At 36.7% G+C, this 26,694-nt stretch overlaps 1 protein-coding gene across 1 annotated transcript; it reads left to right on the top strand.

The window, feature by feature from the left end:
* The first annotated feature begins 483 nt into the window (after nt 1-483).
* Nucleotides 484-24,024, top strand: LOC120267380 (hevamine-A-like). The gene is given in 5 exon segments (XM_039275018.1): nt 484-745; nt 7,556-7,684; nt 7,687-8,057; nt 11,034-11,076; nt 23,654-24,024. Coding segments are annotated over 5 exon segments (1,176 nt in total).
* Nucleotides 24,025-26,694: the final 2,670 nt, after the last annotated feature.

Raw genomic sequence — 26,694 nt, 5'->3', positions numbered from 1 at the left:
GGGCGAAAAAGTTTATAGTTGTTACGAGGGATATTTAAGTTAGTTGAAAAAAATTAATTATTTACGACGAAGATTTTTAAGCGTCGCAAAAACCTTGTTTTGTGACGCAATTGTAAGCCGTCGCAAAAACATTTGTCGCAAAAACATGTTTTTCTTGTAGTGAGTATACTGATGAGGTTAATTCATGGCATGAAGGAAGAGGAGGGTCAAAGGCAGTTTGGTAGATCTATGAGAGGTCAAAAACAGTTTGGTGTTTAGAGATATAATAAAGGAGGCTTGCAGAATGGTCAGTGTTATAATTGTAAAAGATTTGGCCATACACAGTCTCATTGTTGGTCACAAAATAAAAACTATGAGAGAGGTTCAAGCTCTGGCTCTCAGAGTGAACCAAATTTTAGTGAATATGGCAGTTTATTTATAGTGCATGGGGGAGAAGAAGTTGAAGTTTCTTCCATCTGGTTGTATAGTGGTAGCTCCAGTCACATGACATGTGAGAAAAATCTATTTTACACATTGAACGAGTCAGTAAATCATAAAGTTAAATTTAGAGATGATAACGAGGTAGAAGTGAAAGGGAAAGGTTCAGTGATGATCAAAATGCATGGAGGAGTTCTGAAATTAATTCATGATTTAAAATATGTGCCAAGGTTAGCTCATAATTTGTTGAGCATTGGGAAGTTGACATCAAGTGGTTATGATATTGTATTTGGCGAGGATGATTACCAAATTGTAAATGCAATGACAGGTGATTAGTTATTGGTGATACGAAAAAATGGCAATAATCTATATCCTAAGGAGTTTCAGGTTCTGATCAAGTGAATGTTGCTACATGTGGAGAAGATGTTTCTTTACTATGTCATAGAAGATATGGGCATTTAAATTTCCGAGGATTACAGTATTTAAGTTAGCATAAACTTGTAGTGGGCCTGCCAAGTGTGAAACTCCTTAGGGTCATCCTGACGGTTTAGTAGGCCTTCCTTACTCATTAGATCAATTTGAAGTTTTGTTATTGCATGTCGAACAACGTTCTGTAGGCGCTAACCATTTAAAAAACTCACTTCACTACCACGAGTGCAGACACAATCATAGATCTTGCAAAGAAACTGTCGCCAACTAAGTATAGAGGGCAACTTATATTCGTTACATATGTTTGCCACAAACTATCGCATATTATTGTACATTTTGCTCGTTATTTATGAAAATTATTTTCATAAATAAACCCAAATTTAAAATAAAACGATGATATTTAAATATAAACATAGTTGTACAAGTTAATTATCGATTAATTATCCCAGTTTCCGCTTAAAACTTATGTTTATTCTCAGCTATCCTTATCATGTCCCTGTTTTCGTTTAAAATTATACAGTTTTTTGTTTAAACAGAAATGTTTCCGTTTAAATTTATCAAATTTCTGTTTAAAATATTATGTCTCTGTTTAAATTTATCCAGTTTCCATTTAAACATAAATGATTTTAGTAGGTATTCGGATTCTACGAGTGTATCGGTTCCACCTCAGGGTCATTCTGACGGTTTAGTAGGCCTTTCTTACTCGTTGATTAATTTAAAGTTTTGTCATTGCATGTCGGACAACGTTTTGTAGGCGCTAACCATTTAAAAACTCACTTCACTACCACGAGTGCTGACACAATCATAGATCTTGCAAAGAAACTGTCGCCAACGAAGCATAAAGAACAACTTATATTCGTTACATATGTTTGCCACAAACTATCGCATATTACTGTACATTTTGCTCGGTATTTATGAAAATCATTTTCATAAATAAACGCAAATGTAAAATGAAACAATGATATTTAAACAGAAACATAGTTGTACAAGTTAATTATTGATTAATTATCCCAGTTTCCGCTAAAAACTTATGTTTTTTTTCAGCTATCCTTGTCATATCCATGTTTCCATTTAAAATTATACAGTTTTTTGTTTAAACAGAAATGTTTCCGTTTAAAATGTTATACCTCTGTTTAAATTTATCCAGTTTCTGTTTAAACAGAAATAATTTTAATAGGTATTCGGATTCTACGAGTGTATCGGTTCCACCTCAGGGCCATCCTGACGGTTTAGTATGCCTTCCTTAGTCGTTAGATCAATTTAAAGTTTTGTCATTGCATGTCGGACAACATTTTGTAGGTGCTAACCATTTAAAAAACTCACTTCATTATCACGAGTGCTGACACAATCGTAGATCTTGCAAAAAAACTGTCGCCAACTAAGCATAGAATACAACTTATATTCGTTACATATGTTTGCCACAAACTATTGCATATTATTGTACATTTTGCTCTTTATTTATGAAAATTATTTCCATAAATAAACGCAAATTTAAAATGAAACGATGATATTTAAACAGAAACATAGTTGTTCAAGTTAATTATTGATTAATCATCCCAGTTTCCGCTTAAAACTTATGTTTTTTCTCAGCTATACTTATTATGTCCCTGTTTTCGTTTAAAATTATACAATTTTTTGTTTAAACAGAAATATTTCCGTTTAAATTTATCAAGTTTCTGTTTAAAATGTTATGTCTCTGTTTAAATTTATCCAGTTTCTGTTTAAATAGAAATGATTTTAGTAGGTATTCGGATTCTACAAGCGTATCCGTTTCACCTCAGGGCCATCATGACGGTTTAGTAGGCCTTCCTTACTTGTTAGATCAATTTTAAGTTTTGTCATTGCATGTCGGACAACGTTTTATAGGTGCTAACCATTTAAAAAACTCACTTCACTACCACGAGTGCGGACACAATCGTAGATCTTGCAAAGAAATTGTCGCCAACTAAGCATAGAGGACAACTTATATTCGTTACATATGTTTGCCACAAACTATCCCATATTATTGTACATTTTGCTCGTTATTTATGAAAATTGTTTCCATAAATAAATGCAAATTTAAAATGAGACGATGATATTTAAACAGAAACATAGTTATACAAGTTAATTATTGATTAATTATCCAAGTTTCCGCTTAAAACTTATGTTTTTTCTCAGCTATCTTTGTTATGTCCCTATTTCTGTTTAAAATTATACAGTTTTTTCTTAAACAGAAATGTTTTTGTTTAAATTTATCATGTTATGTCTCTGTTTAAATTTATCCAATTTCTGTTTAAACAGAAATGATTTTAGTAGGTATTCGGATTCTACGAGTGTATCGGTTCCACCTCGATCAGGGCCATTCTGACGGTTTAGTAGGCCTTCCTTCCTCATTAGATCATTTTGAAGTTTTGTCATTGCATGTCGGACAACGTTTTGTTAGCGCTAACCATTTAAAAAACTCACTTCACTACCATGAGTGCGGACACAATCGTAGATCTTACAAAGAATACTTTATAAATCAAACCAGAAAGAAACCCATAGAATATCAAAACAAAAGGAAACTGCACAACATCAACGACGTCCACCTCGCCTCAATACCTTGGAGCGCAAACTAATGAAATGCCGAAGAGTTGAGCAGGAGTTCTCCTTCGAGGCAGTGGTCCAATCCTACAGGCAACGACAACTTTAAAAAGAAAAAGCTGAAGAGATGAAGAAATAAAAAGGAAACTAGCGCCAATAATGGTGTTCTCTGAGGATTAACTAAGAAAAAAAACTGCTTCCTCTTGAAGAGGAAAAATTATTGCAGCAAAGGGCGTTATGGTCAAAACATGTCTCATTTGCCACAACTTCCCATGCAAGGGATAATTTTGTCCAAAAAATTCAAAACTAACTCCATTACATGCTTGGGGGGTTTCAAATTCATTGTATTCAAAAGCAGGGGTTTTTTATAGATAATCAAATTTAGAGGGACAATTTGTATATATTGCAAACTTAGAGGCTGTTTTTGACAATTTTCATAAAAAATAAATAAAAATTAATTAATACGAATGGGTCCTTCCAGAGACAATGACAGCACAAGTTGGTAGTTGTCACCAGCTTTAAATTATTATGTTTATATTTTATGTTTTTCTAAATATTTTTATTAGAAAAGATAAAATTAAAATTTTTATAAACTCTTATTTTGAGGGGATTTTTAATTAGAGAAATAGATGATTTAATAATTAAACGGTAAAATTAATCAGAAAATAGATATTCGCAAGATAAAATTTAAATTATATATTATAAACTCTTATTTTGAGGGGATTTTTAATTAGAGAAATAGATGATTTAATAGTTAATTGTAAATAAATTAGAAAATAAATATTGATATAAGTGAGAAACTAATGTATGAGAAATATATATAATTTCTTAGTTTTTTAAGGTGAATAATATAAAAAAGTATATTAATAAAAAATATAAAAAAAGGTGAAATGAAATTAAGAAAATCATTAAATTACTTTTTGATTGCGTTTAATAATAATAATAATAATAATATTTTTTTGTAAATATGAAGGAGATGAAGATGAGTAAATAAATAAATAAATAGATAAAATGTTTCATGTGAACACCAAAACACATATCATTTTCAGTTAGGCTCAAAAGGCACATCTTGCCACAGTTTATCATATCCAATCAAGTCATCATTGATTGACAGATTGATTTATTTTCCTTTCTCCAATTATTTTTTAAATAAATAAATAATTAGCCATTTTTTTTTTATTTATGTGAATATTTATTTCAAAATTAATTTTTCATTAAGTTATTATATCATTTCATAAACTTTTCAGTAAAAATCTTCATCCAAACTATAAAAAAATCAATATCATATTTTATACGTAATTTTAAAAACGCCATGCTCTCCATTCCCTTCAATCCCTTGCTCTTCTAACTCCATTATTTTTTTCCAAGAGTTTTAGGATCAATTGGTTATGAGATCGTCATGAGATCACTTCATAGTTAACGAGAATCAATTTCTTCGGACAAAAGGTGGGTGTTAAGAGTTGTGAGCACGAACTATGGATGGTTCCCGCACCCAGATATATATTTGCCTCACAAACCGCACGCAGACAAGAGGTATGCATGGCTCTACCTCTCTGACGGTGAGACGCTAAAGGAAAAAAATCTCCATCATTTATTTGTTTAATAAAGTTATATAATTTATATATTAAGGAAAAAATGTTGAAAATTTCATAAAGCCTCTATTATATAATAGTAATAATAACTCATAGGTAGATAATAATAACTCATAGGTGGATGATAGTTTGTATTTAAGATGTTTACCCATTAGAATCGATCTAATCGAATTAGAGTTACAAAAAACCGTTTTAATCTAATTAGGGATAGATCACATAAACATGTGAGGCTTTTTTTTAATATTATTTTTTAAAAAATAAATACTAAAATGTGCCATTTCATTTATAATTACCAAAATACACAAATAGTAAAATAAATACTAAAATGTGCTGTTTCATTATAATTACCAAAATACACAAAATACACAAATAGTAAAATAAATACTAAAATGTGCTGTTTCATTTATAATTACCAAAATACACAAATAGTACTAATGCATTGTTCTTTTCTAAATTAACTCATTAAAGTAAGGTAAACTCATGTTTGGAATCTTTGGATGGTACTTGCAAACACTTTTTAACTTTTTTTATTTATTTTATAATCAATTTTTTAATATAATATTTACAGATAAGTTCTTATAACTGACCATCATAATTACTGACAATTACAGATTTGACAGTTGTAATTTTTTACCGTTACATAATTGACCATCACAATTTCTAACGAATGTAGGTTTGAACATCATAATTACTGATAGTCGCAGATTTGGCGGTTGTAATTTTTTATCATTGCAAATTTAACCATCATAATTTCTGGCGGTTGCAGAGTTGACCGTTATATTACTGATAATTACATATTTGACTATCATAATTAATTATAGTTGCAGATTTAACCGTTGTGATTTTTTACTATTGCAGATTTAACCATCATAATTTCTGATTATTGCAGGTTTGACCATTATAAATCGTACAATTGCATATTTGACTGTCATAATAGTTGTAGATTTTTGAATTACAATTTTTCACTATTGTAAATTTCACTATTTGAAAAATAACAAAGAAAACACCTATTTTATATATTTTATTTACTTCAATAATTCCAACCTTTTGTTTTGACAATCCATTCACTTAATTATTTATAAATATATTAAATTGGAGTATAATTTTTTTTTTTTTTTTCAAATGAATCTGCACACAAAGTTAATTCATGAAATTCAAAGTTTTTTTTAATGGAACAAGCACCATTAGAGACATACATACTGGTGAAAAATTGAACATCCAGTCTATGTGCTATTACCGATGACATGAGGTTTAGGTTCTAAAGCCGCACCTACAATCATGAACCTATTATCACTACTGTGTCTAACAGAACTTGAACTCAAAATTTTTTGAATGTCTCATACCAATGTTTTTTACAATGAAACTAATACAACTGGGTTATGAACTTTTTGACAAACTCATAATCTTATAAGTTGAAAATTTGACCCATGATTCACATATACCACCTTTTATTTAATCGCATGAACTTTTAATAATCAATCTTTGCATCAATTTTTTTGGATATCAAATATATATTTTCACTTGGCTTTGAAATTAAATAGACCATCATTTAAACTTAATTAAATTTATTAGTAAGTTTATTTTATTCTTTTAATATTATTTTAAAAGAAAACTTAAAGAAGACTTAGAAAAGGGCAAACTTGTATTATAAAAATTAGAAAACTACTCTCTTGCCCTAAATTATAAATTAAAATTCATTTATAATCTTACAAACGAATAGCTGAACACAAAACCAATAAATACTTCTCTAATAACATGGACAATGAAGGGAAGGGTATGAAAATCATATTTAATTTCTTAAATGCCCCCAAAACGTCATTATTTATTTACAATTAAATAATTTTATGAAAAATAAACTGTCTTTTGATTTTAATAAAATTAAATATATTTTTCATATAATTTTTGTGTTGGTAATTATTCATTTGTTTGTATAATAGAGGCATAACAACAATAAATAAAAGAAAAGAAAAACACCCATTTAATTTCTTCGCATCTTCTTGAAATCAATAGCCTCACATCACCACAACATCTTACAAATTGTTGTCATTCTCAAAAATTAAATTTTTCAAAAATCAAATAAAAAAACATGTCAATAAAGGCATGATCTTTAATAGTTTTGCAAAAATCAAATTGTCATAAAAATATATATCTTTTCATAAAATATTTATATTTAGCAATTATTTACTAAATAAGGACACACAAAGTTAAATATAAACTAAAACAAAACACGTGCTTTTTTCATGAAATTATTGGCCCCCGACACAATCTCATCATACATTAAAAAAAAAAAAAACTTTCATTTGCAAAAGTACACATCTTTCAAAAACAAATTTAAAAATGAATAAATAAATTTCTAAATTCATGACCTACCCTACAATACAACCAATTTTCTATTTCCTAAAAAAGAATAAAGTAAGAAAAAAAAACTACTTATTTTATTTTTACATGCAGCCTTTTACTACAACGTACGTAAGACACCCGTTCTCATTCATCTCTATATAAACCCAAGGCCTCTCCTTCATCTTCATATATCACATACCCTAAATTCCTAATAGCAACCAAAAAAACCCAAACTCTCCTCCTCGTCACTTTAGCTGCACTATGCATCACCTCCTACGCCGGCATCGGCAGCATCGTTGTCTACTGGGGCCAAAACGGCTTTGAAGGCTCTCTGGCAGAGGCATGCTCGTGGTTCTCGCTTTCCTTTACCAGTTCGGCAACTTCCAGACTCCGGGCATCAACCTTGCAGGGCACTGTGATCCTACCTCTAGTGGTTGTGTTAGCATTGGCAATGATATTAAGCCTTGCCAAAGCCAAGGTATCAAGGTGTTTCTCTCTTTGGGTGGAGCCTCCGGCAGCTACACACTTGTATCCACTCAAGATGCTCAGCAGGTGGCTGACTACCTTTGGAACAACTTCCTCGGAGGGTCATCGTCTTCTCGGCCACTCGGAGATGCTGTTTTAGACGATATTGATTTTGATATCGAGGGTGGAACTACTCAACACTGGGATGAGCTTGCTCAGATGCTCTTCGATTATAGTCAACAAGGACAAAAGGTAATCCTTAAAAATAATAATTTATTTAATATACTAAAATGTTGAATGATATTATAATAGTATCACATGATTTTTTTTTAAAAAAAAGAAGATTAACAACCAAAATATATTAAACAAGAAAATAAACCGGTTAAAGATACAGTGCACCTACTGCAACACACGTACATGGAGGGAAAGAAAGAAATTGCAGATCAAAGAAAAACTGTTAAATTCAAGCACATACAAGCTGCAGATCTTTAGATTTCCACGCCATCCATGAAGTTGCATACACTTCTCATACAAATATGAACCACTTCACATTCAAACAAGGAGAAAATAAGTATAGAGTGTACCCACTTAATGTTGAAACTTTGGCCTGCCGGAATCTGGAGAGAACCAAGGTGTTCGACGAAATGCTCTGAAGTCTCTCTAGTGCTTGTAGAAAAGACTAGATTTTCTTGTTCAGGGGTTTTCCTGGTCAATATGTCAAAATAGAGGAGAAAACAAAGTTGAAAGCTTGACCAACCAATTACCTTCTCCCACTTGCTAGCATTATATATCAAAAAGTTACACAGAGAACCAGACAACAACTCAAGCACTCATTGGTCAGTGCCACCCACTACTACCCCATTGGTTACACACAAACTTAGACTTCATTACCATTGATCAGACACAAACATTGAGAGATTGTGTCTCATATAACAAAACATTAACCATAAGACTAGTCAAACTATATTAACTAATACATTAAACCCACTTTTACTAGTCAAAACACTACCAGCTTCTCAGACTATGCTATTCTATGTTTGGTGCGAGCCCATGCTTGTACACCACCGTCCTCCACTTCCGACACTCCACCACACCATGCAATCAGACCATTCTTCACCATGCTTTCATCTGTCTGCCCATCTTCAATCACATCTTCAACACCCTCCCTTGATTGAAGCATGCGCATCCCAATCAAGTTTCTCATCACCATGTGTTTCTCAGATGGAAGTGTCTTGGTGAACAGGTCTGCCAGCTGCTCGTTGGTGGAGCAGTGATGGAGTGAGACAACATTATCCGAAACCAGGCCTCGAATGAAGTGATACCGCACGTCAATGTGCTTGGTCCTCCCATGGTGCCCTGGATTCTTCGCCACTGCGATTGCTGATTGATTATCACACCAATGTCGAGTAGCTTTGTTGATTATATGCCCACATTCATGAAGAATTCTCCTAAACCAAACTACTTGGCATGCAGTTGATGTTACTGCGATGTATTCGGCCTCTGTTGTGGATAGCGCAACAATTTCCTGCTTCTTCGAGCTCCATGACACTGTGCTTTGGCCTAAACGAAGCAACATACCAGATGTGCTCTTTCGATCTGACAGAGACCCTCCCCAATCACTGTCCGAGTAAGCTTCCAGCTCCCCCTCATCACCCCGAGAGTACCAAAGCCCAAGAGTCTTTGTTCCAGCAAGGTACCTCACAACTCGCTTCGCTGCTGAGAAGTGATCATCGCTTGGACAATTCATGTATCTTGATAAGTAGCTCACCGAGTAGCAGATGTCAGGTCGAGTGTGTGAGAGATATAAGAGTTTTCCAATAAGTCTTCTATACTTCCTTGGGTCAGCATACTCAGTATCTGAGTCTCCTTGTGATCTCGCTGCCACTCCCATTGGAGTTGTAATTGATTTGCAATTCTTCATATTGAGCTGCAGTAACATGTTCTCAATATAATTCTTCTGTTTAATAAAAATTCCATCTGGTTCTTGATTGACTTCAAGCCCGAGAAAGTAGTTCAACTCTCCTAAATCTGACATTTCAAATGTCTTCTTCATTTCAGCCTTGAACTGATCAATGAGACCTCTTGATGAACTTGTATATATAATATCATCTACATACAAGCTCAGCAGGAGACTCTCATCACACGAAATCTCCTTTCTATAGAGTGTAGGCTCATACTCACTCCTAATGAAACCATGATCCCTGAAATGCTGGTCTATTCTACTATACCATGCGCGCTGGGCCTGCTTCAATCCATAGAGAGCTTTCTTCAACCTGTAGACATGATCTTCACTTCCTTTGATCACATACCCCTCAGGTTGTACAACATACATCTCCTCTTGAATTTCTCCATTCAGGAAGGCGGATTTAACATTGAAGTGAAAAACTGGCCACCCTGCATGTGCTGCCAGTGCTAGTAGTAACCTCACCGTCTCCAATCGTGCAACTGGTGAGAAAACCTCATCATAGTCTACCCCGAACTGCTGTGAGTATCCTTTAGCAACTAGTCTGGCCTTTAGCTTCACAATTTGACCTTGAGCATTAACCTTGGACTTGTATATCCACTTTAGTCCCACTGCATGCTTCCCCGGTGGCAACTTGCATAATTCCCAAGTGTCGTTTTTCTCAATTGAGAACACCTCTTCATTCATTGCATCCTGCCACTTCTTGTGCTTCACTGCATCTTCAAATTATGTTGGATCACCAGCACATAAAGCAAAGGTACAGCTGTTGTAAATATCTTGCATTGATCGGGTCTTCCTTATTGGTGATTCATCCCCCTCAGTTACTTGATCACCCTGTCTCTGACCTGAGCTATTTTCACTTGAATTTACATCACATCCTCTTGCTGCCTCACTAGTAACACTCCTTGAATTTTCATTTGGTGCTTCACCCAAGCCTTATGTTAGTTCTTCAATTGTGATCTCAGGATTATCTTGAGTGTATGCATCCCAATTCCACCGAGACCCCTCATGAAATACACATCCCTACTCACTATAGCCTTGCGAGTGATGGGGTTGTATAGCTTATATGCTTTGGTCTCTGGGCAGTACCCAAAAAAGACACACCTCTCAGACTTGTCACCGAGCTTCTGGTGCTTATGTGATGGAATTAAAGCAAATGCAACTGAACCAAATACTTTGAGATAACTTACATTTGGTTTAGCTCCATGCCAAGCTTCATAGGAAGTCATGTTGTGTAGAGCTTGCGTTGGAGATCGATTAATAAGGTGCACCGCAGTGGATACAGCCTCTGCCCAGAATTTGATAGGCAAACCTCCACTCTTGAGCAGACCTCTGGCCATCTCCACAACCGTCCTATTCTTCCTCTCCACCACTCCATTTTGTTGAGGTGAATAAGGAGCCGTGAATTCCCTCTTTATTCCCAGGTTGTCACAATAGCCTTGAAACTCATGTGAGGAGAATTCTCCACCACGATCACTCCTCACAACCTTGAGTTTTAAGCCAGTTTGCCTCTCCACGAGTGCATGGAAGTTTTTGAATCTCTCAAAAGCCTCTGACTTGTTCTTGATGAAAAATACCCAACACCACCTGGTATAATCATCAACAAGTAAGTAAAAATACATGTTTCCTCCTAGTGAATCCTCACTCATAGGGCCACACAGGTCCATATGAATAAGCTGAAGACACGAGTTTGCTCTTTGAGACACACCACTGGGAAATGCATTCCTTGCTTGTTTTGCCAACACACATTCCTCACACTATGTCTTCTCCTTGAGTTCAGGCATCCCATTCACCATCCTTCTGTGAGTGAGAGATATTAAACTCTTGTAATTCAGATGGCCAAACCGCAGGTGCCACAGCTCCTCTGGTGTGTAACTCCTTACAATCATTGACATGTTATTCCTGGACCTTGTGATAGATATAGCATGTTCCTTCTCTTGATTATTACTAATGATGCATTGATTATTCTCAAACACCACCGAGTAACCTTTGGTTAGCATCTGCCCTACGCTTAGGAGATTATGTGCAAGTCCTGGCACGTACTGAACTCCATGAAGCTTCTTCTGCGCTCCTGATTGGGTGTTGATTGTCACAGTGCCTACACCATGAACTTTCATTTCCTTGTTGTCCCCAAGTCTTACAGAGATCTTCAAGGACTCATCAAGGTCACTGAATAACTGTCTGTCTCCTGTCATGTGATTCGAACACCCCGAATCAACCAACCAGACTGAGTTAACTTGTACTTCATTTGAATTGCTCGCCACGAACAAATTCCCAGTGTTATCTTCTTCAGCTACCAGACCAACTCCTTTCTCTGGCTGCTTCTCCCTCAACCTGCACTCAGCTTTCATATGACCAAATTTCTTACAATGAAAACACTGTATATGACTTTTGTTTTCAAACCCCCTTCCTCAGCCACCCCGAGATCGACCTCTTCCACGGATGAAAGATCTCCCGCGGCCCCTTCCATCTCCCCAAGAATTTACTAAACTTCCTCCTCTGTTATGAGATGAGTTAGAAGCTTCAGACTTCACTAAGAGAGCCTTCTCACCTATCTTCCCAGCCGCACGGTTTACTTTCACCTCATGAGCCTGTAGCGTGCCGCAGAGATCATCAAGGGAGATCGTTGCAATCTCCTTCGACTCTTCTACTGCCACTGCAACCCAGTCAAACTTTGGAGCTAGACTTCGAAGGACTTTAGAGACAACCTCGGGTTCTTTGAGTTTGTAGTCGAGTGCCTTGATCTGGTTCGTGATGGTGACCACCCGAGTGATGTATTCCTGAACATCCTCCTCATCTCTCATCTGAAGAGTTTTGAAATCCTGGCGAAGAGCTTGAATCATCATCGCCTTCACCTTGGAGGTTCCTTGACACTGCTTCCTCAGCGTATCCCAAGCATCATGCGCCGATTTTGCTTCTGAAATTCTATCCAGATTCGGTCCATCCATAGCTTGTTGAATAATGCTGACAGCCCTTGCATCCCGCTTCTTGTTCTCCCTTTCTACAGCCTCGTCTTTCGACTCAACTGCACCCTTCTCCATGAGATCCCACAATTCCAGGGATCTAAAGACTGTCTTCATCCGAAGACTCCACCTACCGTATTCCGGTCCCGTGAACACTGGTATCGACGGCTGAGAAAGGGTCACCGGAGAACCTAGTGCTGCTGGAGTGCTGCTCGTCGCCATCAAGCTCTGATACCAGATTGTTGAAACTTTGGCCTGCCGAAATCTGGAGAGAACCACGGTGTTCGACGAAATGCTTTGAAGTCTCTCTAGTGCTTGTAGAAAAGACTAGATTTTCTTGTTCAGGGGTTTTCCTGGTCAATATGTCAAAATAGAGGAGAAAACAAAGTTGAAAGCTTGACCAACCAATTACCTTCTCCCACTTGCTAGCATTATATATCAAAAAGTTACACAAAGAACCAGACAACAACTCAAGCACTCATTGGTCAGTGCCACCCACTACTACCCCATTGGTTACACACAAACTTAGACTTCATTACCATTGATCAGACACAAACATTGAGAGATTGTGTCTCATATAACAAAACATTAACCATAAGACTAGTCAAACTATATTAACTAATACATTAAACCTACTTTTACTAGTCAAAACACTACCAGCTTCTCAGACTATGCTATTCTAAGTTTGGTGCGAGCCCATGCTTGTACACCACCGTCCTCCTCTTCCGACACTCCACCACACCATGCAATCATACCATTCTTCACCATGATTTCACCTGTCTGCCCATCTTCAATCACATCTTCAACACTTAATTGAGCTGATCTTGACAAAGATCCCACTCCTCTTGTTGTTGATCTGTCAAAAAAGAGAAAAATCAAGGTGATGTTCACTCTTTTTGGTGAAACTCTCTTACTGTCTGCAGATAGAAAAGGAGCTTCTACTTCCCTGTTTTAATACAAAGCTTATAATGTTTAGTTTGATCAAAATCACACACATCTCAAGATAGCAAGCTTAATACAAACCACAAGCTTTAGAAACCACATCCCAAGACAAAACACAAACTTAACACAATACAAGTTTAACTTACTAACACCCCTCCTTAAACTTGTAGACTAGCCTTTCACAACTCCAAGTGCTACTCTGAATTTGCAGAAATCCTCAAACTTCAAGGCTTTAGTAAATATGTCAGCCACTTGATCTCTTGATTGCACATATTTCAGCTGAATTTCCTTTCTTCCAATGCATTCTCTAATAAAATGATATTTAGTATCTATGTGCTTTCTTCTCTCCTGGAAAATAGGATTTTTCCCAAGAGCAATGGCTGATTTATTATCCACATAAACTTCAGTTGCTGCATTTTGCTCAAGTTTCAGATTACCTAACAAATTTCTAAACCAACTTGCATGATAAACACAGGAAGCTGCTGCAACATATTCAGCTTCACATGTTGAGAGAGTAACAATTGGTTGCTTTTTTGAACTCCAAGCAAATGCAGTATGACCCATGAAAAACACAAAGCCACTTGTACTTTTCCGATCATCAACATCACCGCCCCAATCACTGTCGCTGAATCCATACAAACTGAAATCATTTCCAGCAGTGTAAAATAGGCCATAATTCAGTGTCCCATTGATATAATGAAGAATTCTTTTGGCTGCTTTCATGTGATTCACTGTAGGTGATTCCATGTAACGACTAATAACACCAACTCCATACAATATATCGGGTCTTGTACAAGTTAAGAAGCATAATCTTCCAACCAATCTTCTAAACAGAGTTGGATTTACCTTTTCAGCATCATCAAACCTTGAAAGTTTAATTCCACACTCCATAGGTGTGGAAATGGAATTACATCTGTCCATATTGAATTCCTTGAATATAGCTTCTGCATAATTCTTCTGAGAAATAAAAATTCCTTATGCAGTCTGTTTTACCTCAATGCCAAGGTAGTAGGACATGAGTCCTAAATCTGTCATCTCAAATCTTTCAGTCATCTGCTTCTTGAATTCTTCAAACATCAACTGATTGCTTCCAGTAAAAATCAGATCATCAACATATAAACAAACATATAAGACATCCCCATTTTTGTTCTCCTTCATATATAAGGCATGTTCATAGAGACACTTTTGAAAGCCATTTTGCTGAAAATATTCATCAATGCAATTATACCAAACTCTTGGAGGCTGTTTAAGGCCATACAATGCTTTCTTCAACCTTAACACCTTATCTTCTTGTTCTTCAATAATATATCCTTGTGGTTGATTCACATAAACTTCTTCTTCTAAAACTCCATTCAAAAAGGCTGATTTTACATCCATCAAATGCAATTTCCATCTTTGTTGGGCTGTTAATGCAATAATCAAACGAATAGCCTCTAATCGGGCCACTGGAGCAAACACTCCATCATAATCAATTCCTTCCTTCTAAGTGAAACCTTTTGCTACAAGACGAGCTTTATACTTGTCCAAATCTCCTTTAGAATTTTTTTTTGCCTTGTAGATCCACTTTACTGCTATAGGTCTTTTTCCTTTTGGAAGATTTGCTAACTCTTAAGTATCATTCCTTCTAATGGCTTTAATCTCCTCATTCATTGCCATTCTCCATTTTTCATGTTTGATAGCATCTTCAAAAGATATTGATTCTACATCTGAAAATAAGCAAAATAATGTAGAATCATTAACTTCTTCAGTTTCTTCATAAATTTCAGCCACACTAAGCATACGAGGTGGTCTATCAGAGGAGCTTGGAGAGGATAAATCTTCTTGATCTATTTGAGTAGCATAAGGAGAAGTTTGTGATGTAGAGGTAGTAGTAACATCTTCAGTTTGAACTTGATCTACCACCAAAGACTCATCAAATAAAGGTAGGAAGTTGTAGCTTTCATCTTGAGATATATTCCACTCCCAAGAACCTTCTTCATCAAACTTTACATCTCTACTAATATTTGTCTTGCCATTCTGAGGATTGTAAAATTTATAACCTTTCGAATTCTCGGCATAACCCACAAATACCAACTTCTCACTTTTATCATCCAGTTTTCTCCTTGTCTCGTCTGGGACATGAACATTGCCAATACTACCAAATACTCTCGAATGAGAAATATTTGGTTTCTTGCCACTCCAAGCTTCATGTGGTGTCTTTTGCTTCAATTTCTGTGTGGGGCATCTATTATTTATGTAGACTACGCATGCTACTGCCTCTGCCCAAAACTCCTTTGGCATTAGCTTGCTCTTCAACATACTGCGAGCCATATTAAGTACTGTTCTGTTTTTCCTCTCCACTACACCATTTTGTTGAGGTGATCTTGGCACAGTCAATGAATGCCGAACACCAAGATAGTCACAAAACTGATTGAATTGTTTTGATGTAAACTCCCCACCGCGATCAGTTCGTAAGACTTTAATTTTATGACCACTTTCATTTTCCACTTGAGCTTTAAATTTCTTGAAGACTTCAAGTGCTTCAGATTTTTCCTTCAAGAAGTAAACCCAAGTTTTACGAGAATAATCATCAATAAACAACAAGAAATACATGTTCTTTCCAAAAGAACTTGGTTGGAGTGGCCCACATAAGTCAGCATACACTAATTCAAGTGGCATTAAGGCTCGAAAGAACAACTCCTTTGGAAAACTCATCCTTGACTGCTTTCCATACATGCAACATTCACATATTTGCTTTGGATGATTTATGTGTGGCAAACCATACACCATCTTTTTCTTGGAAAGTTGCTCCAAACCACCAAAATTTAGATGACCCATTCTGAGATGCCAAAGCCATGAAAGATCACCCATAGAAGCCCTCAAGCACATGGGACTATCATAGTTAATTTTCAGCTTGAACATATTGTTCTTTGCTAATGGTACCTTTGCTATCACCCTCCTTTTTCCATCTCTCATACATAGCCCATTTTTGTTCATATCTATTTCATACCCTTTCTCCAATAGCTGCCCAATACTCAAAATATTTGTTTTTAGAGCTGGAACATAATAAGCTTAAGAGATGAATTGATGATCACCATTTTTTGATCTGATAAGAATATCACCTTTTCCCATAACTGGCACTTTAGTCTTATCACCAAAAGAGATACTGCCTTTAACACTCTCATCAAGGCTGCAAAATAAGTCTTTATTCCCAGTCATGTGATTACTGGCTCTTGAGTCAAGGTACCAATACTTGGCATTTCCTCCTTCTTCTCCGTTGCAAGTTAATAATAAAGAAGATTGTTCACTTTCCTTAACCTCCACATAATTTGCTTTGTTATCCCTGCTTGCTTTCAACCAACAATTTGTTGTAATGTGCCCAAATTTGTGACGATTGTAGCACTTTACATTGGTGTTTCTACCACGCCCACGGTCACCTTGAAACCAGCCACCTCTGCCTCTTCCTCTGAAATTTTGCTGTCCAGAGTTCACCTCTTCATTATTAAAAAATGTCCTGCCTACCCTGCCTCTTCCACGATTTCCATGAAATTGGCTTTGGCCTCTGCCTCTTGCTCTTCCTCGACCTCCTCCTCGGTTCTCAATAAATTGTTGATGTGATTCTCCTTTTTCTCTCACATCTAACTTTCCTTGCAATGCATGAACAACACCTTCTTCTCTTTTCTTCAATCTCTCTTCTCGGGCTTGTAAAGAACCTAATAGCTGATCTATAGTCATTGACTCTAAATCTTTAGATTCTTCAATAGCTATCACTATGTAATCAAATTTTGAAGTCAAAGAGTGAAGAATTTTTTTCAACCACTTGAACATTTTGTAGAGTCTCTCCATATCTCTTCAATTGATTGACAACTGCCAGAACACCATTGACATACTCTTCAATAGTTTCTGATTCCTTCATTTTAAGAGCTTCATATTCACCTCTCAAAGTTTGTAGATGGACCTTAACCACTTTATCTTTCCCTCTGAAAGAATTTTTTAGGATCTCCCAAGCATTCTTTGCACTAGTTGCTGCAGCAATCTTTTCAAACATGCCCTCATCCAAACACATATAAATGAGAGTTAGTGCTTGCTGGTCCTTTTTCTTTGCCTTCTGAAAAGTACCCTTCTGTGCAGCTGTCAATCCTTCCTCATTTGCTGGTTGATCATAGCCCTTCTCTACAATCTCCCATACATCCTGTGATCCCAATAAAGCTTTCATTCTGATACACCAGTTCTCATAGTTCTCCTTTGTGAGCTTAGGAAACTGAAATGGGAACATGTTGTTCATGATTCACTTGAATCCTCCTACTTTAACTGATAGATCAACAAGAACTATGACTTTTATCACCACCACAAAGGGTGTAGTTCATGAAATTTTGCCTGAATTTGAAGAAATTTTGACCCGGATCTACAGTAACCGAAGGTTAGATTCGTAGATCGACACAATAATCGGTGGCTCTGATACCACAATATTAAATTCAAGCACATACAAGCTGCAGATCTTCAGATTTCCATGTCATCCATGAAGTTGCATACATTTCTCATACAAATATGAGCCACTTCACATTCAAATAAGGAGAAAATAAGTATAGAGTGTACCCACTTAATTGAGCTGATCTTGACAAAGATCCTACTCATCTTGTTGTTGATCTATCAAAAAAGAGAAAAATCAAGGTGATGTTCACTCTTTTTGGTGAAATTCTCTTACTGTCTGCAGATAGAAAAGGAGCTTCTACTTCCCTGTTTTAATACAAAGCTTATAATGTTCAGTTTGATCAAAATCACACACATCTCAAGATAGCAAGCTTAATACAAACCACAAGATTTAGAAACCACATCCCAAGACAAAACACAAACTTAACACAATACAAGTTTAACTTACTAACAAAAACTTGGTAAAATACAAAAACTATGGGTGCATGCAGAACCGCTTGTGATATATAACTATGAGAACCTTACAAAAGAGGTGAGAAGGTGAGATATGAGAAAGGACTTCAAGGAGATGAATGTCCAAAAAATTATCTATGATTACTGCCAACTAGAGCATATATCAAAGATTATCAATCTATTCCTCTTTGTGGAGATTCTCCTCCACCATCGGTGCAGCTTCGCTATCACTTCTAGAAATAAATAAAATTGGTTAAATGCTTAGTTAAATAAAACTTTATAAACATTACCTTAATATATATAATACAAATAAGTAAAATATCAGGAAAATAAAATCCTAATAGCCACGCACATGTATGGATTGACTAAACAAATTAATATTGGTATATCTATATATATATATATCTATATATATCTATATAATATATATATATAAAGGATAGTTAATCTTGTTTGAATATATGTGTAGGTGTATTTTGTTGATGGGTTTGCTCAGAACCTTAAGCCAGCTACAAAGAACTTGACTAAACATTGAATGGTTGGCTACGTCGTACGTTGCATGGGAACTATGCTGGGATTGGATGTGGAGTTATGAATCTACGCTGGGATTGGACATTTACTTTTCAAAGTTACCTTTTGTTTTGCATTTTGTCTTTAACTTTTAAGTTTGGGTGCTGTGTCAATAGAATTAGTCAACTATCTTTCACTATATATTATATCTTTTGCGTTGCTTTAAGTTAAGTCTTAATATATCAATTAAGCTTCACAGAAAACATTAGTGAGTGTAATGTGTCTGTGAGTGTTTCTTGCTTCTTCTTTCTCTCTTTCGATCCTAACACTGGTATCAGAGACGTTGTCTTGAGCTCAAAGGGAGATGGCTGCGAATGGGACTGGATCATCTCAAGTCAATGTGCTTCCCTTCAATGGAGATGGTTACAACTTGTGGAGCCTGAAGATGGAGACCATTCTCCTCTCTCGTGACCTTTGGGGAATAGTTGAGAATGGATACAATGAAGAAGAAGAAGATGAACACAAGAGAACAGAAAATATCAAAAGATATGCAAAAGCCTTGTGTCTAATTCAGCAAGCTCTGGATGCCAAGGTTCTCATCTGAATTTCACAAACAAGGAATGCAAAGAAGGCGTGGGACATCCTGAAGGGTGAATATCAAGGTTACACCAAGAATGCTGCTGCCCAGCTTCACTCTCATCATCAAGACTTCGAGAATACACGCATGAAGAACGGAGAAAAGGTGCAAGACTACATAAGCAGGGTGCTAACTGTAGTGAATCATATTTGAGCCCTGGGAGAGGGGCTCGGTGACCCGGCCGTTGTTGGGAAGATTCTCCGGAGTTTAACTCTAAGGTTCAGTCATGTGGTGTCGTCCATTATTGAGTCGAAGGACCTGCGCTCTCTCACTATTGAAGAGCTCAGTGGATCTCTCAAGGGACATGAAGGTAGACTTGATGTTGAACAAGACCACACAGAGGAGAAGGCCCTGTATGTCAAGGGTGCTTCATTTCGAGAGCAAGGTGGCCGTGGAGGTAGAGGTCGTGGTCGCGGGTATCACAGAGGACGAGGACGAGGTCGAGGCTGGAATTCAAATCAAGGGCAAGGTAGATGGAGCCCAGATCAAAGTCATATTCGCACCTCTGAAAGCACCAAGCATAACAAAGGAGTTCAGTGCTATGCTTGTAAGAAGTATGGGCACATAAAATCGCAATACCAGTTTAAAGGCAAGGAAACGAATGTTTCTAAAGAAGCTAAAGAAGGAGATGAGGAGCTGCTATTCATGGCCACAAGTGAGGATGTACATGGAGCTGGAGGTACGTGGTTAATAGACTCTGGTTGCTCTAATCATATGTCAGGAAACAGGAGCCTATTTCAGCAACTAAAGGAGGTGCATAATCAGACCATTAAGCTTGGAGATGGGAAGTCTCTTTGAGTGGATGGAATTGGGTCTGTTATTCTTCGCTCAAGCAGTGGGAGATCCAACAGCCTAACCAATGTACAGTTCATGCCTAATTTAGCGCACAACCTGGGCGTGGGACAACTAATGAACTCCGGCTACACTATGGAGTTTGCTGAAGGGGAGTGCATCATTAGAGATGTTACTTCAAAGGAGAAAGTTGCCCATGTACTCATGACGGCTCACAGGCTCTTTCCGCTCGATGCTGATGATGTCAGGACAGCTAACGTAGCCCAAGGAGAAGAGAAGATGTCTGATCTCTGGCATAAGAGATTTGGACACCTAAATCAAAGGAGCTTGAGGAACCTATCCGAGTTTAAGATGGTCATTGGACTGCCAAACATCACCAACATAGAAGCTTGTGAATCATGTTTTCTAGGGAAGCAAAGCCGAAGTGAATTCCCTGTCGGTCAAGCAAGAAGAGCGGTCGCACCTTTGGAGCTCATTCACGCTGATCTTGTTGTCCCAATGCAAACACTATCTTTGGGAGGTAATCAGTATTTTTTCTTATTGACAGATGATTTCTCCAGGCACTCTGGGTCTACTTTATCAAGAGAAAGTCTGATGCTGTATCTCAGTTCAAGCTATTCAAGCTTTATGTAGAAAAGCAACTATCAGTGTCAGTGAAGAAGCTTCGCACTGATCGTGGTGGCGAATTCATGTCCAGAGACTTCATGTTTTTCTGTGAAGACTCGGGGATTCAACAGTAGTTCACGGCTCCTCGCTCTCCTCAGCAAAATGGTGTCGCCAAAAGGAAGAACCGGACAGTCACTGAAATGGCGAGGATGATGTTGAAGGAGGCGCATCTTCCGATAGAGTTTTGGGCGGAGGTGGTCGCAACCGCTATTTATATACTGAACCTTTCTCCGACGACGGCATTGAAGAAACAAACACCATATGAGGTGTTAACTGGGTCAAAACCCAATATTGAGCATTTACGAGTCTTCAGGTGCTTAACATATTCATATATTGACCAGCAACAAAGGAGGAAGTTTGATGTAAAGTCAGCGCCGGGTGTATTTATTGGGTATTGTGAAAACTCAAAGGCGTTCAAGATGTTTGACTCAGTCACGAGACGCGTCCAAGTAAGCAGGAATCTTCGTTTTTTGAAAGGAAAAGATGGGATTGGTCCAAGGATGTTGGGTCGATCACAACAAATTTCGTGCCAGACGATGACGTGGATGAAGAAGAAACTAATGATCAAATGGAGATCTCTCCACCACACAATCCATCTGATAAACGGCTTGAATTTAATTCTTCACTTACTCATCCGATGGAGTCAGTTGATGAAGATGCCTCTCCAGTAAGGTATAAGAACTTGACTGATATATATGCAACTTGTTCTTTTGCACTAACGGCTGCAGACTCGAGCATATTCGAAGAAGCTATCAAGAACGAGGATTGGGTTGCTGCCATGCGAGAGGAGATGCAGTCAATTTACAAGAATGAAACATGGGCGCTGTCGGACCTACCACAGGGAAAGAAGGCCATCGGATTGAAGTGGGTATTCAAATCAAAGTTCAATCTAGATGGAAGCTTACTAAGGAAGAAGGCACGAATTATTGCAAAGGGTTATAGTCAAGTAGAGGGGATCGATTATGAAGAAGTCTTCTCACCGGTTGCTCGAATGGAGATGGTGAGGCTATTACTTGTTATAGGGACACAGAGAAGATGGAAGATTCACCAGTTAGATGTCAAGACCGCGTTCTTGAATGGAGAATTGGTGGAGGAGGTCTATGTAAGTCAACCTGAGGGATTCATTATCAGAGGTCAAGAAGAGAAGGTTTTCAAGCTTCGAAAGGCTTTGTACGGTCTCAAACAAGCTCCCAGAGCTTGGTATAGCCGAATCGATTCTCATTTCCTACATATGGGATTCACATGAAGCATAAATGAGCCTACAATCTATAAGAAATGCAGTGGAGTTTCAAATATTCTTTTGTTGTGTTTGTATGTAGATGATATCATCTAAATGGGAAACCCCAAAGAGATGTTGGCGCAGTTCAAAGAAAGTATGATAAATGTATTTGAAATGTTAGACCTTGGACATTTGAAATACTTCCTTGGTTTGGAAGTGATTCAAGGTGAGAACTCTCTATTTGTCTCACAACGAAAGTATGCTGAAGATCTCCTAAACAAAGAAGGTATGCTGCTTTGCAATCCTATTTCCACATCAATGAATCTGAATGAAAAGCTGCATCATCAGGATAACTCAGGAAAGATGAATCCCAATAGGTACCGAATGTTGGTTGGGAGTTTGCTATATTTAACCCATTCACGGCCAGATATAATGCATGCCATTGGAATGGTCGCACGGTTTATGCAAACTCCATCTATGTATCACTATGGTGTTGTAAAAAGAATTCTGCGCTATGTAAAGGGTACAATGGGATATGGAATTCAATATGAGAGCAACGTTGATCTTAGACTCATCGAATACTCTGACAGCGATTGGGGAGGATCGCCGGATAACCGATGGAGCACTACAGGCTGGGTATTCATGCTAGGCTCAGGTGCAATAGCATGGTGCTCAAAGAAGCAACAAACAGCTGCACTATCTAGCACTGAGGCTGAATATATCTCAGTTACTTCAGCGGCTTGTGAGGCAGTATGGCTGAGACGTTTGCTTGAAGACTTGAATGAGAAGCAAGAGAACTCAAGTGTGATCATGTGTGATAATAAATCGGCCATTTCTATTACTAAAAATCCTATCATTCATGGCCGAACTAAGCATGTAGATACAAGGTATCACTTCATACGAGACTTAGTTAAAGTAGTTAAAGAAGGAACAATTAGTATCACATATTGCAACACACATGAGCAGATCGCTGACGTTTTCATGAAAGGTTTGGCGAATCAAAAGTTCGAATACTTAAGAGAAGCCTTGGGTGTGAGAGGTTCAGAGCAAGGGAAGTGTGTTGATGGGTTTGCTCAGAACCTTAAGCCAACTACAAAGAACTTGCCTACACATTGAATGGTTGGCTACGTTGTACGTTGCATGGGAACTATGCTGGGATTGGATGTGGAGTTATGAATCTACGCTGGGATTGGACATTTACTTTTCAAAGTTACCTTTGTTTTGCATTTTGTCTTTAACTTTTAACTTTGGATGCTGTGTCAGTAGAATTTATCAACTATCTTTCACTATATATTGTATCTTTTGCACTCGCCACTGGTCTTTTTGACTATGTCTGGGTGCAATTCTATAACAATCTTCCATGCCACTACTTCAGCAACGCTGTTAACTTGATTAGTTCTTGGAACCAGTGGACATCAAGTGTAACGGCTACTAAACTCTTCATAGGGTTGCCCGCGTCACCAGAAGCCGCTGGAAGTGGGTACATATCACCGGACACTCTGATCTCTGAGGTGCTCCCTTCCATCATGTATTCAGACAAATATGGGGGTATCATGCCTTGGAGTCGTTACTATGATCTTTTGAGTGGTTATAGCTCTCAAATTAGACGTGTTAATTTGGTGTCATTACCAGGGAATATCTCTGCAATTAAGGCTACTGTTTGATCAGTGTTGTAAGGCCTTCACCATTGTAATGGAAAGGTAATAATAATAATAATAATAATAATAATAATAATAATAATAATAATAATAATATAAAGAACAAGAGTACTTGTTTTACTGTTTTTATTCAAAAAGTTTATAGTATTCTCAGTGATGCGCAATTGATTTATTTCAACGGTGCCCACGACTCCACAAGGACCAATAAGTAAAGACAAACTCTTGCTGAGGAGTGAGGAGTGAAGAAGAGGAATATCGTCTCACATATTAATTATATATATATAGCGCACCCTCTGCTACTACTAAGAATTATATTAAAGGATATGACCTTCCTCGCAAAGTCGTACATTGATATAAACTTTCAACATGAATAGAGGGGAGAAACCACTGATCATATGTAAAACAAGAGATTATTTTCAAAAGCCACAACCACTGCCACCATGCGCCCTTCTCCTTGTGCTCTTTTCCCCCTCAACTCAAGCAATGAAGAGAAAAAATAAGACTAAACTACTTATGCAAGACCTTACTTATCTATGTCTACGACATTCTTTACAATGGCCGGAACATGGCCAAGGCCATGCCAGCTATAGTCGGAGCTCCGATGTGGACCAACCGGACTACACGTAGCAGTCTCATGCACATTGGCGTCGATGTAGTAGTCATCGACGATCCTATAACTATTGATAACACAATGACTGTATTTGTATGCATGATAAGAAGGAAGTGTACACATCATGGCTTGGTTTTTCTTTGGTGCTGAATTCTAGTGATTATAAAGGGACAATGAATTTTATTGGGGCTGATCCGTTGATGGAGAAGACGAGGGATGTTATGCCCTTGAAGATCTATTTCAGCCTCAAATTTGCTAGATTTAGGCTCTCACGAAGTGTATGAAGACAGTACGTTATTTCTCATCACACAACTATATCGTTTAATTTTCAGATGAGAGAAAGATGGGATTCACTCACATATATATTACACAGAAAGACAAAAGAGGTTGTCAAACTAGAAGACTTTGCAGACCATGCACGTACAACAAAATCAAAACCTATCATATCTCTACTTTAACCCTAGTACATAATAACACAGAAAGACAAAAGAGGTTGTCAAACTTGAAGACTTTGCAGACCATGCACGTACAACAAAATCAAAACATATCATATCTCCACTTTATCCCTAGTACATAATAACCATTCCCTTACTGCCACATCACAACATTTTCCATAAGCAGCACATCTTGAATCATCTATTCAAGCTTCTTCTGCGTTCTTCATCACTCAAACTACTGGCCGACATAATTGCGCAGCTACTAATCACCTCTAACAAAATTAAGTTGATATAAAGCTTTATGAAAGTTATTGACTTTTACAATTATATGAGCTCATGCTTATTTCATTGTTTTATATCTTCTGTTTGATTTGAGTTCACTTGTTTCACTTTCAGCTTCCAACCAAGCATGAAGCTCATTGTCTTTTTTGCTGTTTGTCCTTAATTTTTTTTTCCTCTTGTAGTTATAAAGCTTCAAATTTGGTAATTAAAATCTCAGATATTTTGACTTTTTTAAATGTCTCCCTTTCTTATTCTCACACATAATATGTTAAGATGAGATTTTTTTTAATTGTTATATTAATTGTCAGAATTTCTTAAGCTACTGCTAATCTATTAATTTTGAATAAATTCAATCATTAATTAGTTTTTTCTAATAACGCTTGATATCCATCTTAACATTTTCATCTCAGCTATACACTCATTTTTTAAGTACATTGTTTCTTAACCACCTATCCAGTCCCACGTGCATTATTATTATCCTGACAATCGTTTTGTAAAACTCACCTTTTAATTTAAAAGATATTCTATACTCATTTTTTTTTAACATTTAACAAAATTTTTATATAATGATATTGTAAAGCTTTGTTTATCTAGTAATTTATATAGTTTTTAATAGAATAACATGAATGGAAAGATTCATATGCGTATATATATATATAATGTAATTGACTTACCTATATATAGCTGGGTGGCTATCTCGATAATTTATCCAAAATTTTTATTGAATGTTTAATTAAATTTTAAATAAATTTGTAAGATATTGTTGTAAAATGTAGGATCGAATAGAAGCGATACAACGATAAAAATAAATAAAAAAGGAATCTTTGGAAAAAAATAAAGAACACAAAAGATGTTACGTGGAAAAACCCCTAAACAATTAGGGTAAAAAAACCACGGGCAAAGATAGAAGAATTTACTAAGTGGGAAAAATTGCAGGGAGTTACAAACTCTCTAATAACAAGGAGAAAAACCCGAACTCTCTCTTATATTAGGGAGATTGGACTAACTCTCAAAAATATTTTTTTCCACACTTTTCTTCTCTCTCTAATTTCTTCTCACTCTCACTTCTTCACTTGATTCTTAACTCAAGGTTATGTTTAAGAATGAGAATAGGCTCACATATATATAGGCCAACTAAAACCACCATTTTCCTTTAATATGTGGGCACTAATCCATGGGTTAAGATCATGGTTTAGGTTCTAATGGTTTAAGTAAGCCATTAGTTTATAATCCATGGATTTGTTCATTGGTTTTGGGCTAATGGTTTTGAGCAATTAGTTTAGGGCCAAAGTTTTGTAGGAGATAGTTTTAGCCAACAATTCTCCCACTTGAAGATTTGATTGAAAG

Source organism: Dioscorea cayenensis, chromosome 8, assembly GCF_009730915.1.
Source record: "Dioscorea cayenensis subsp. rotundata cultivar TDr96_F1 chromosome 8, TDr96_F1_v2_PseudoChromosome.rev07_lg8_w22 25.fasta, whole genome shotgun sequence".
In the NCBI taxonomy this organism is placed as follows: Eukaryota; Viridiplantae; Streptophyta; class Magnoliopsida; order Dioscoreales; family Dioscoreaceae; genus Dioscorea; species Dioscorea cayenensis.
This window is presented reverse-complemented; position numbering and strand designations above follow the sequence as displayed.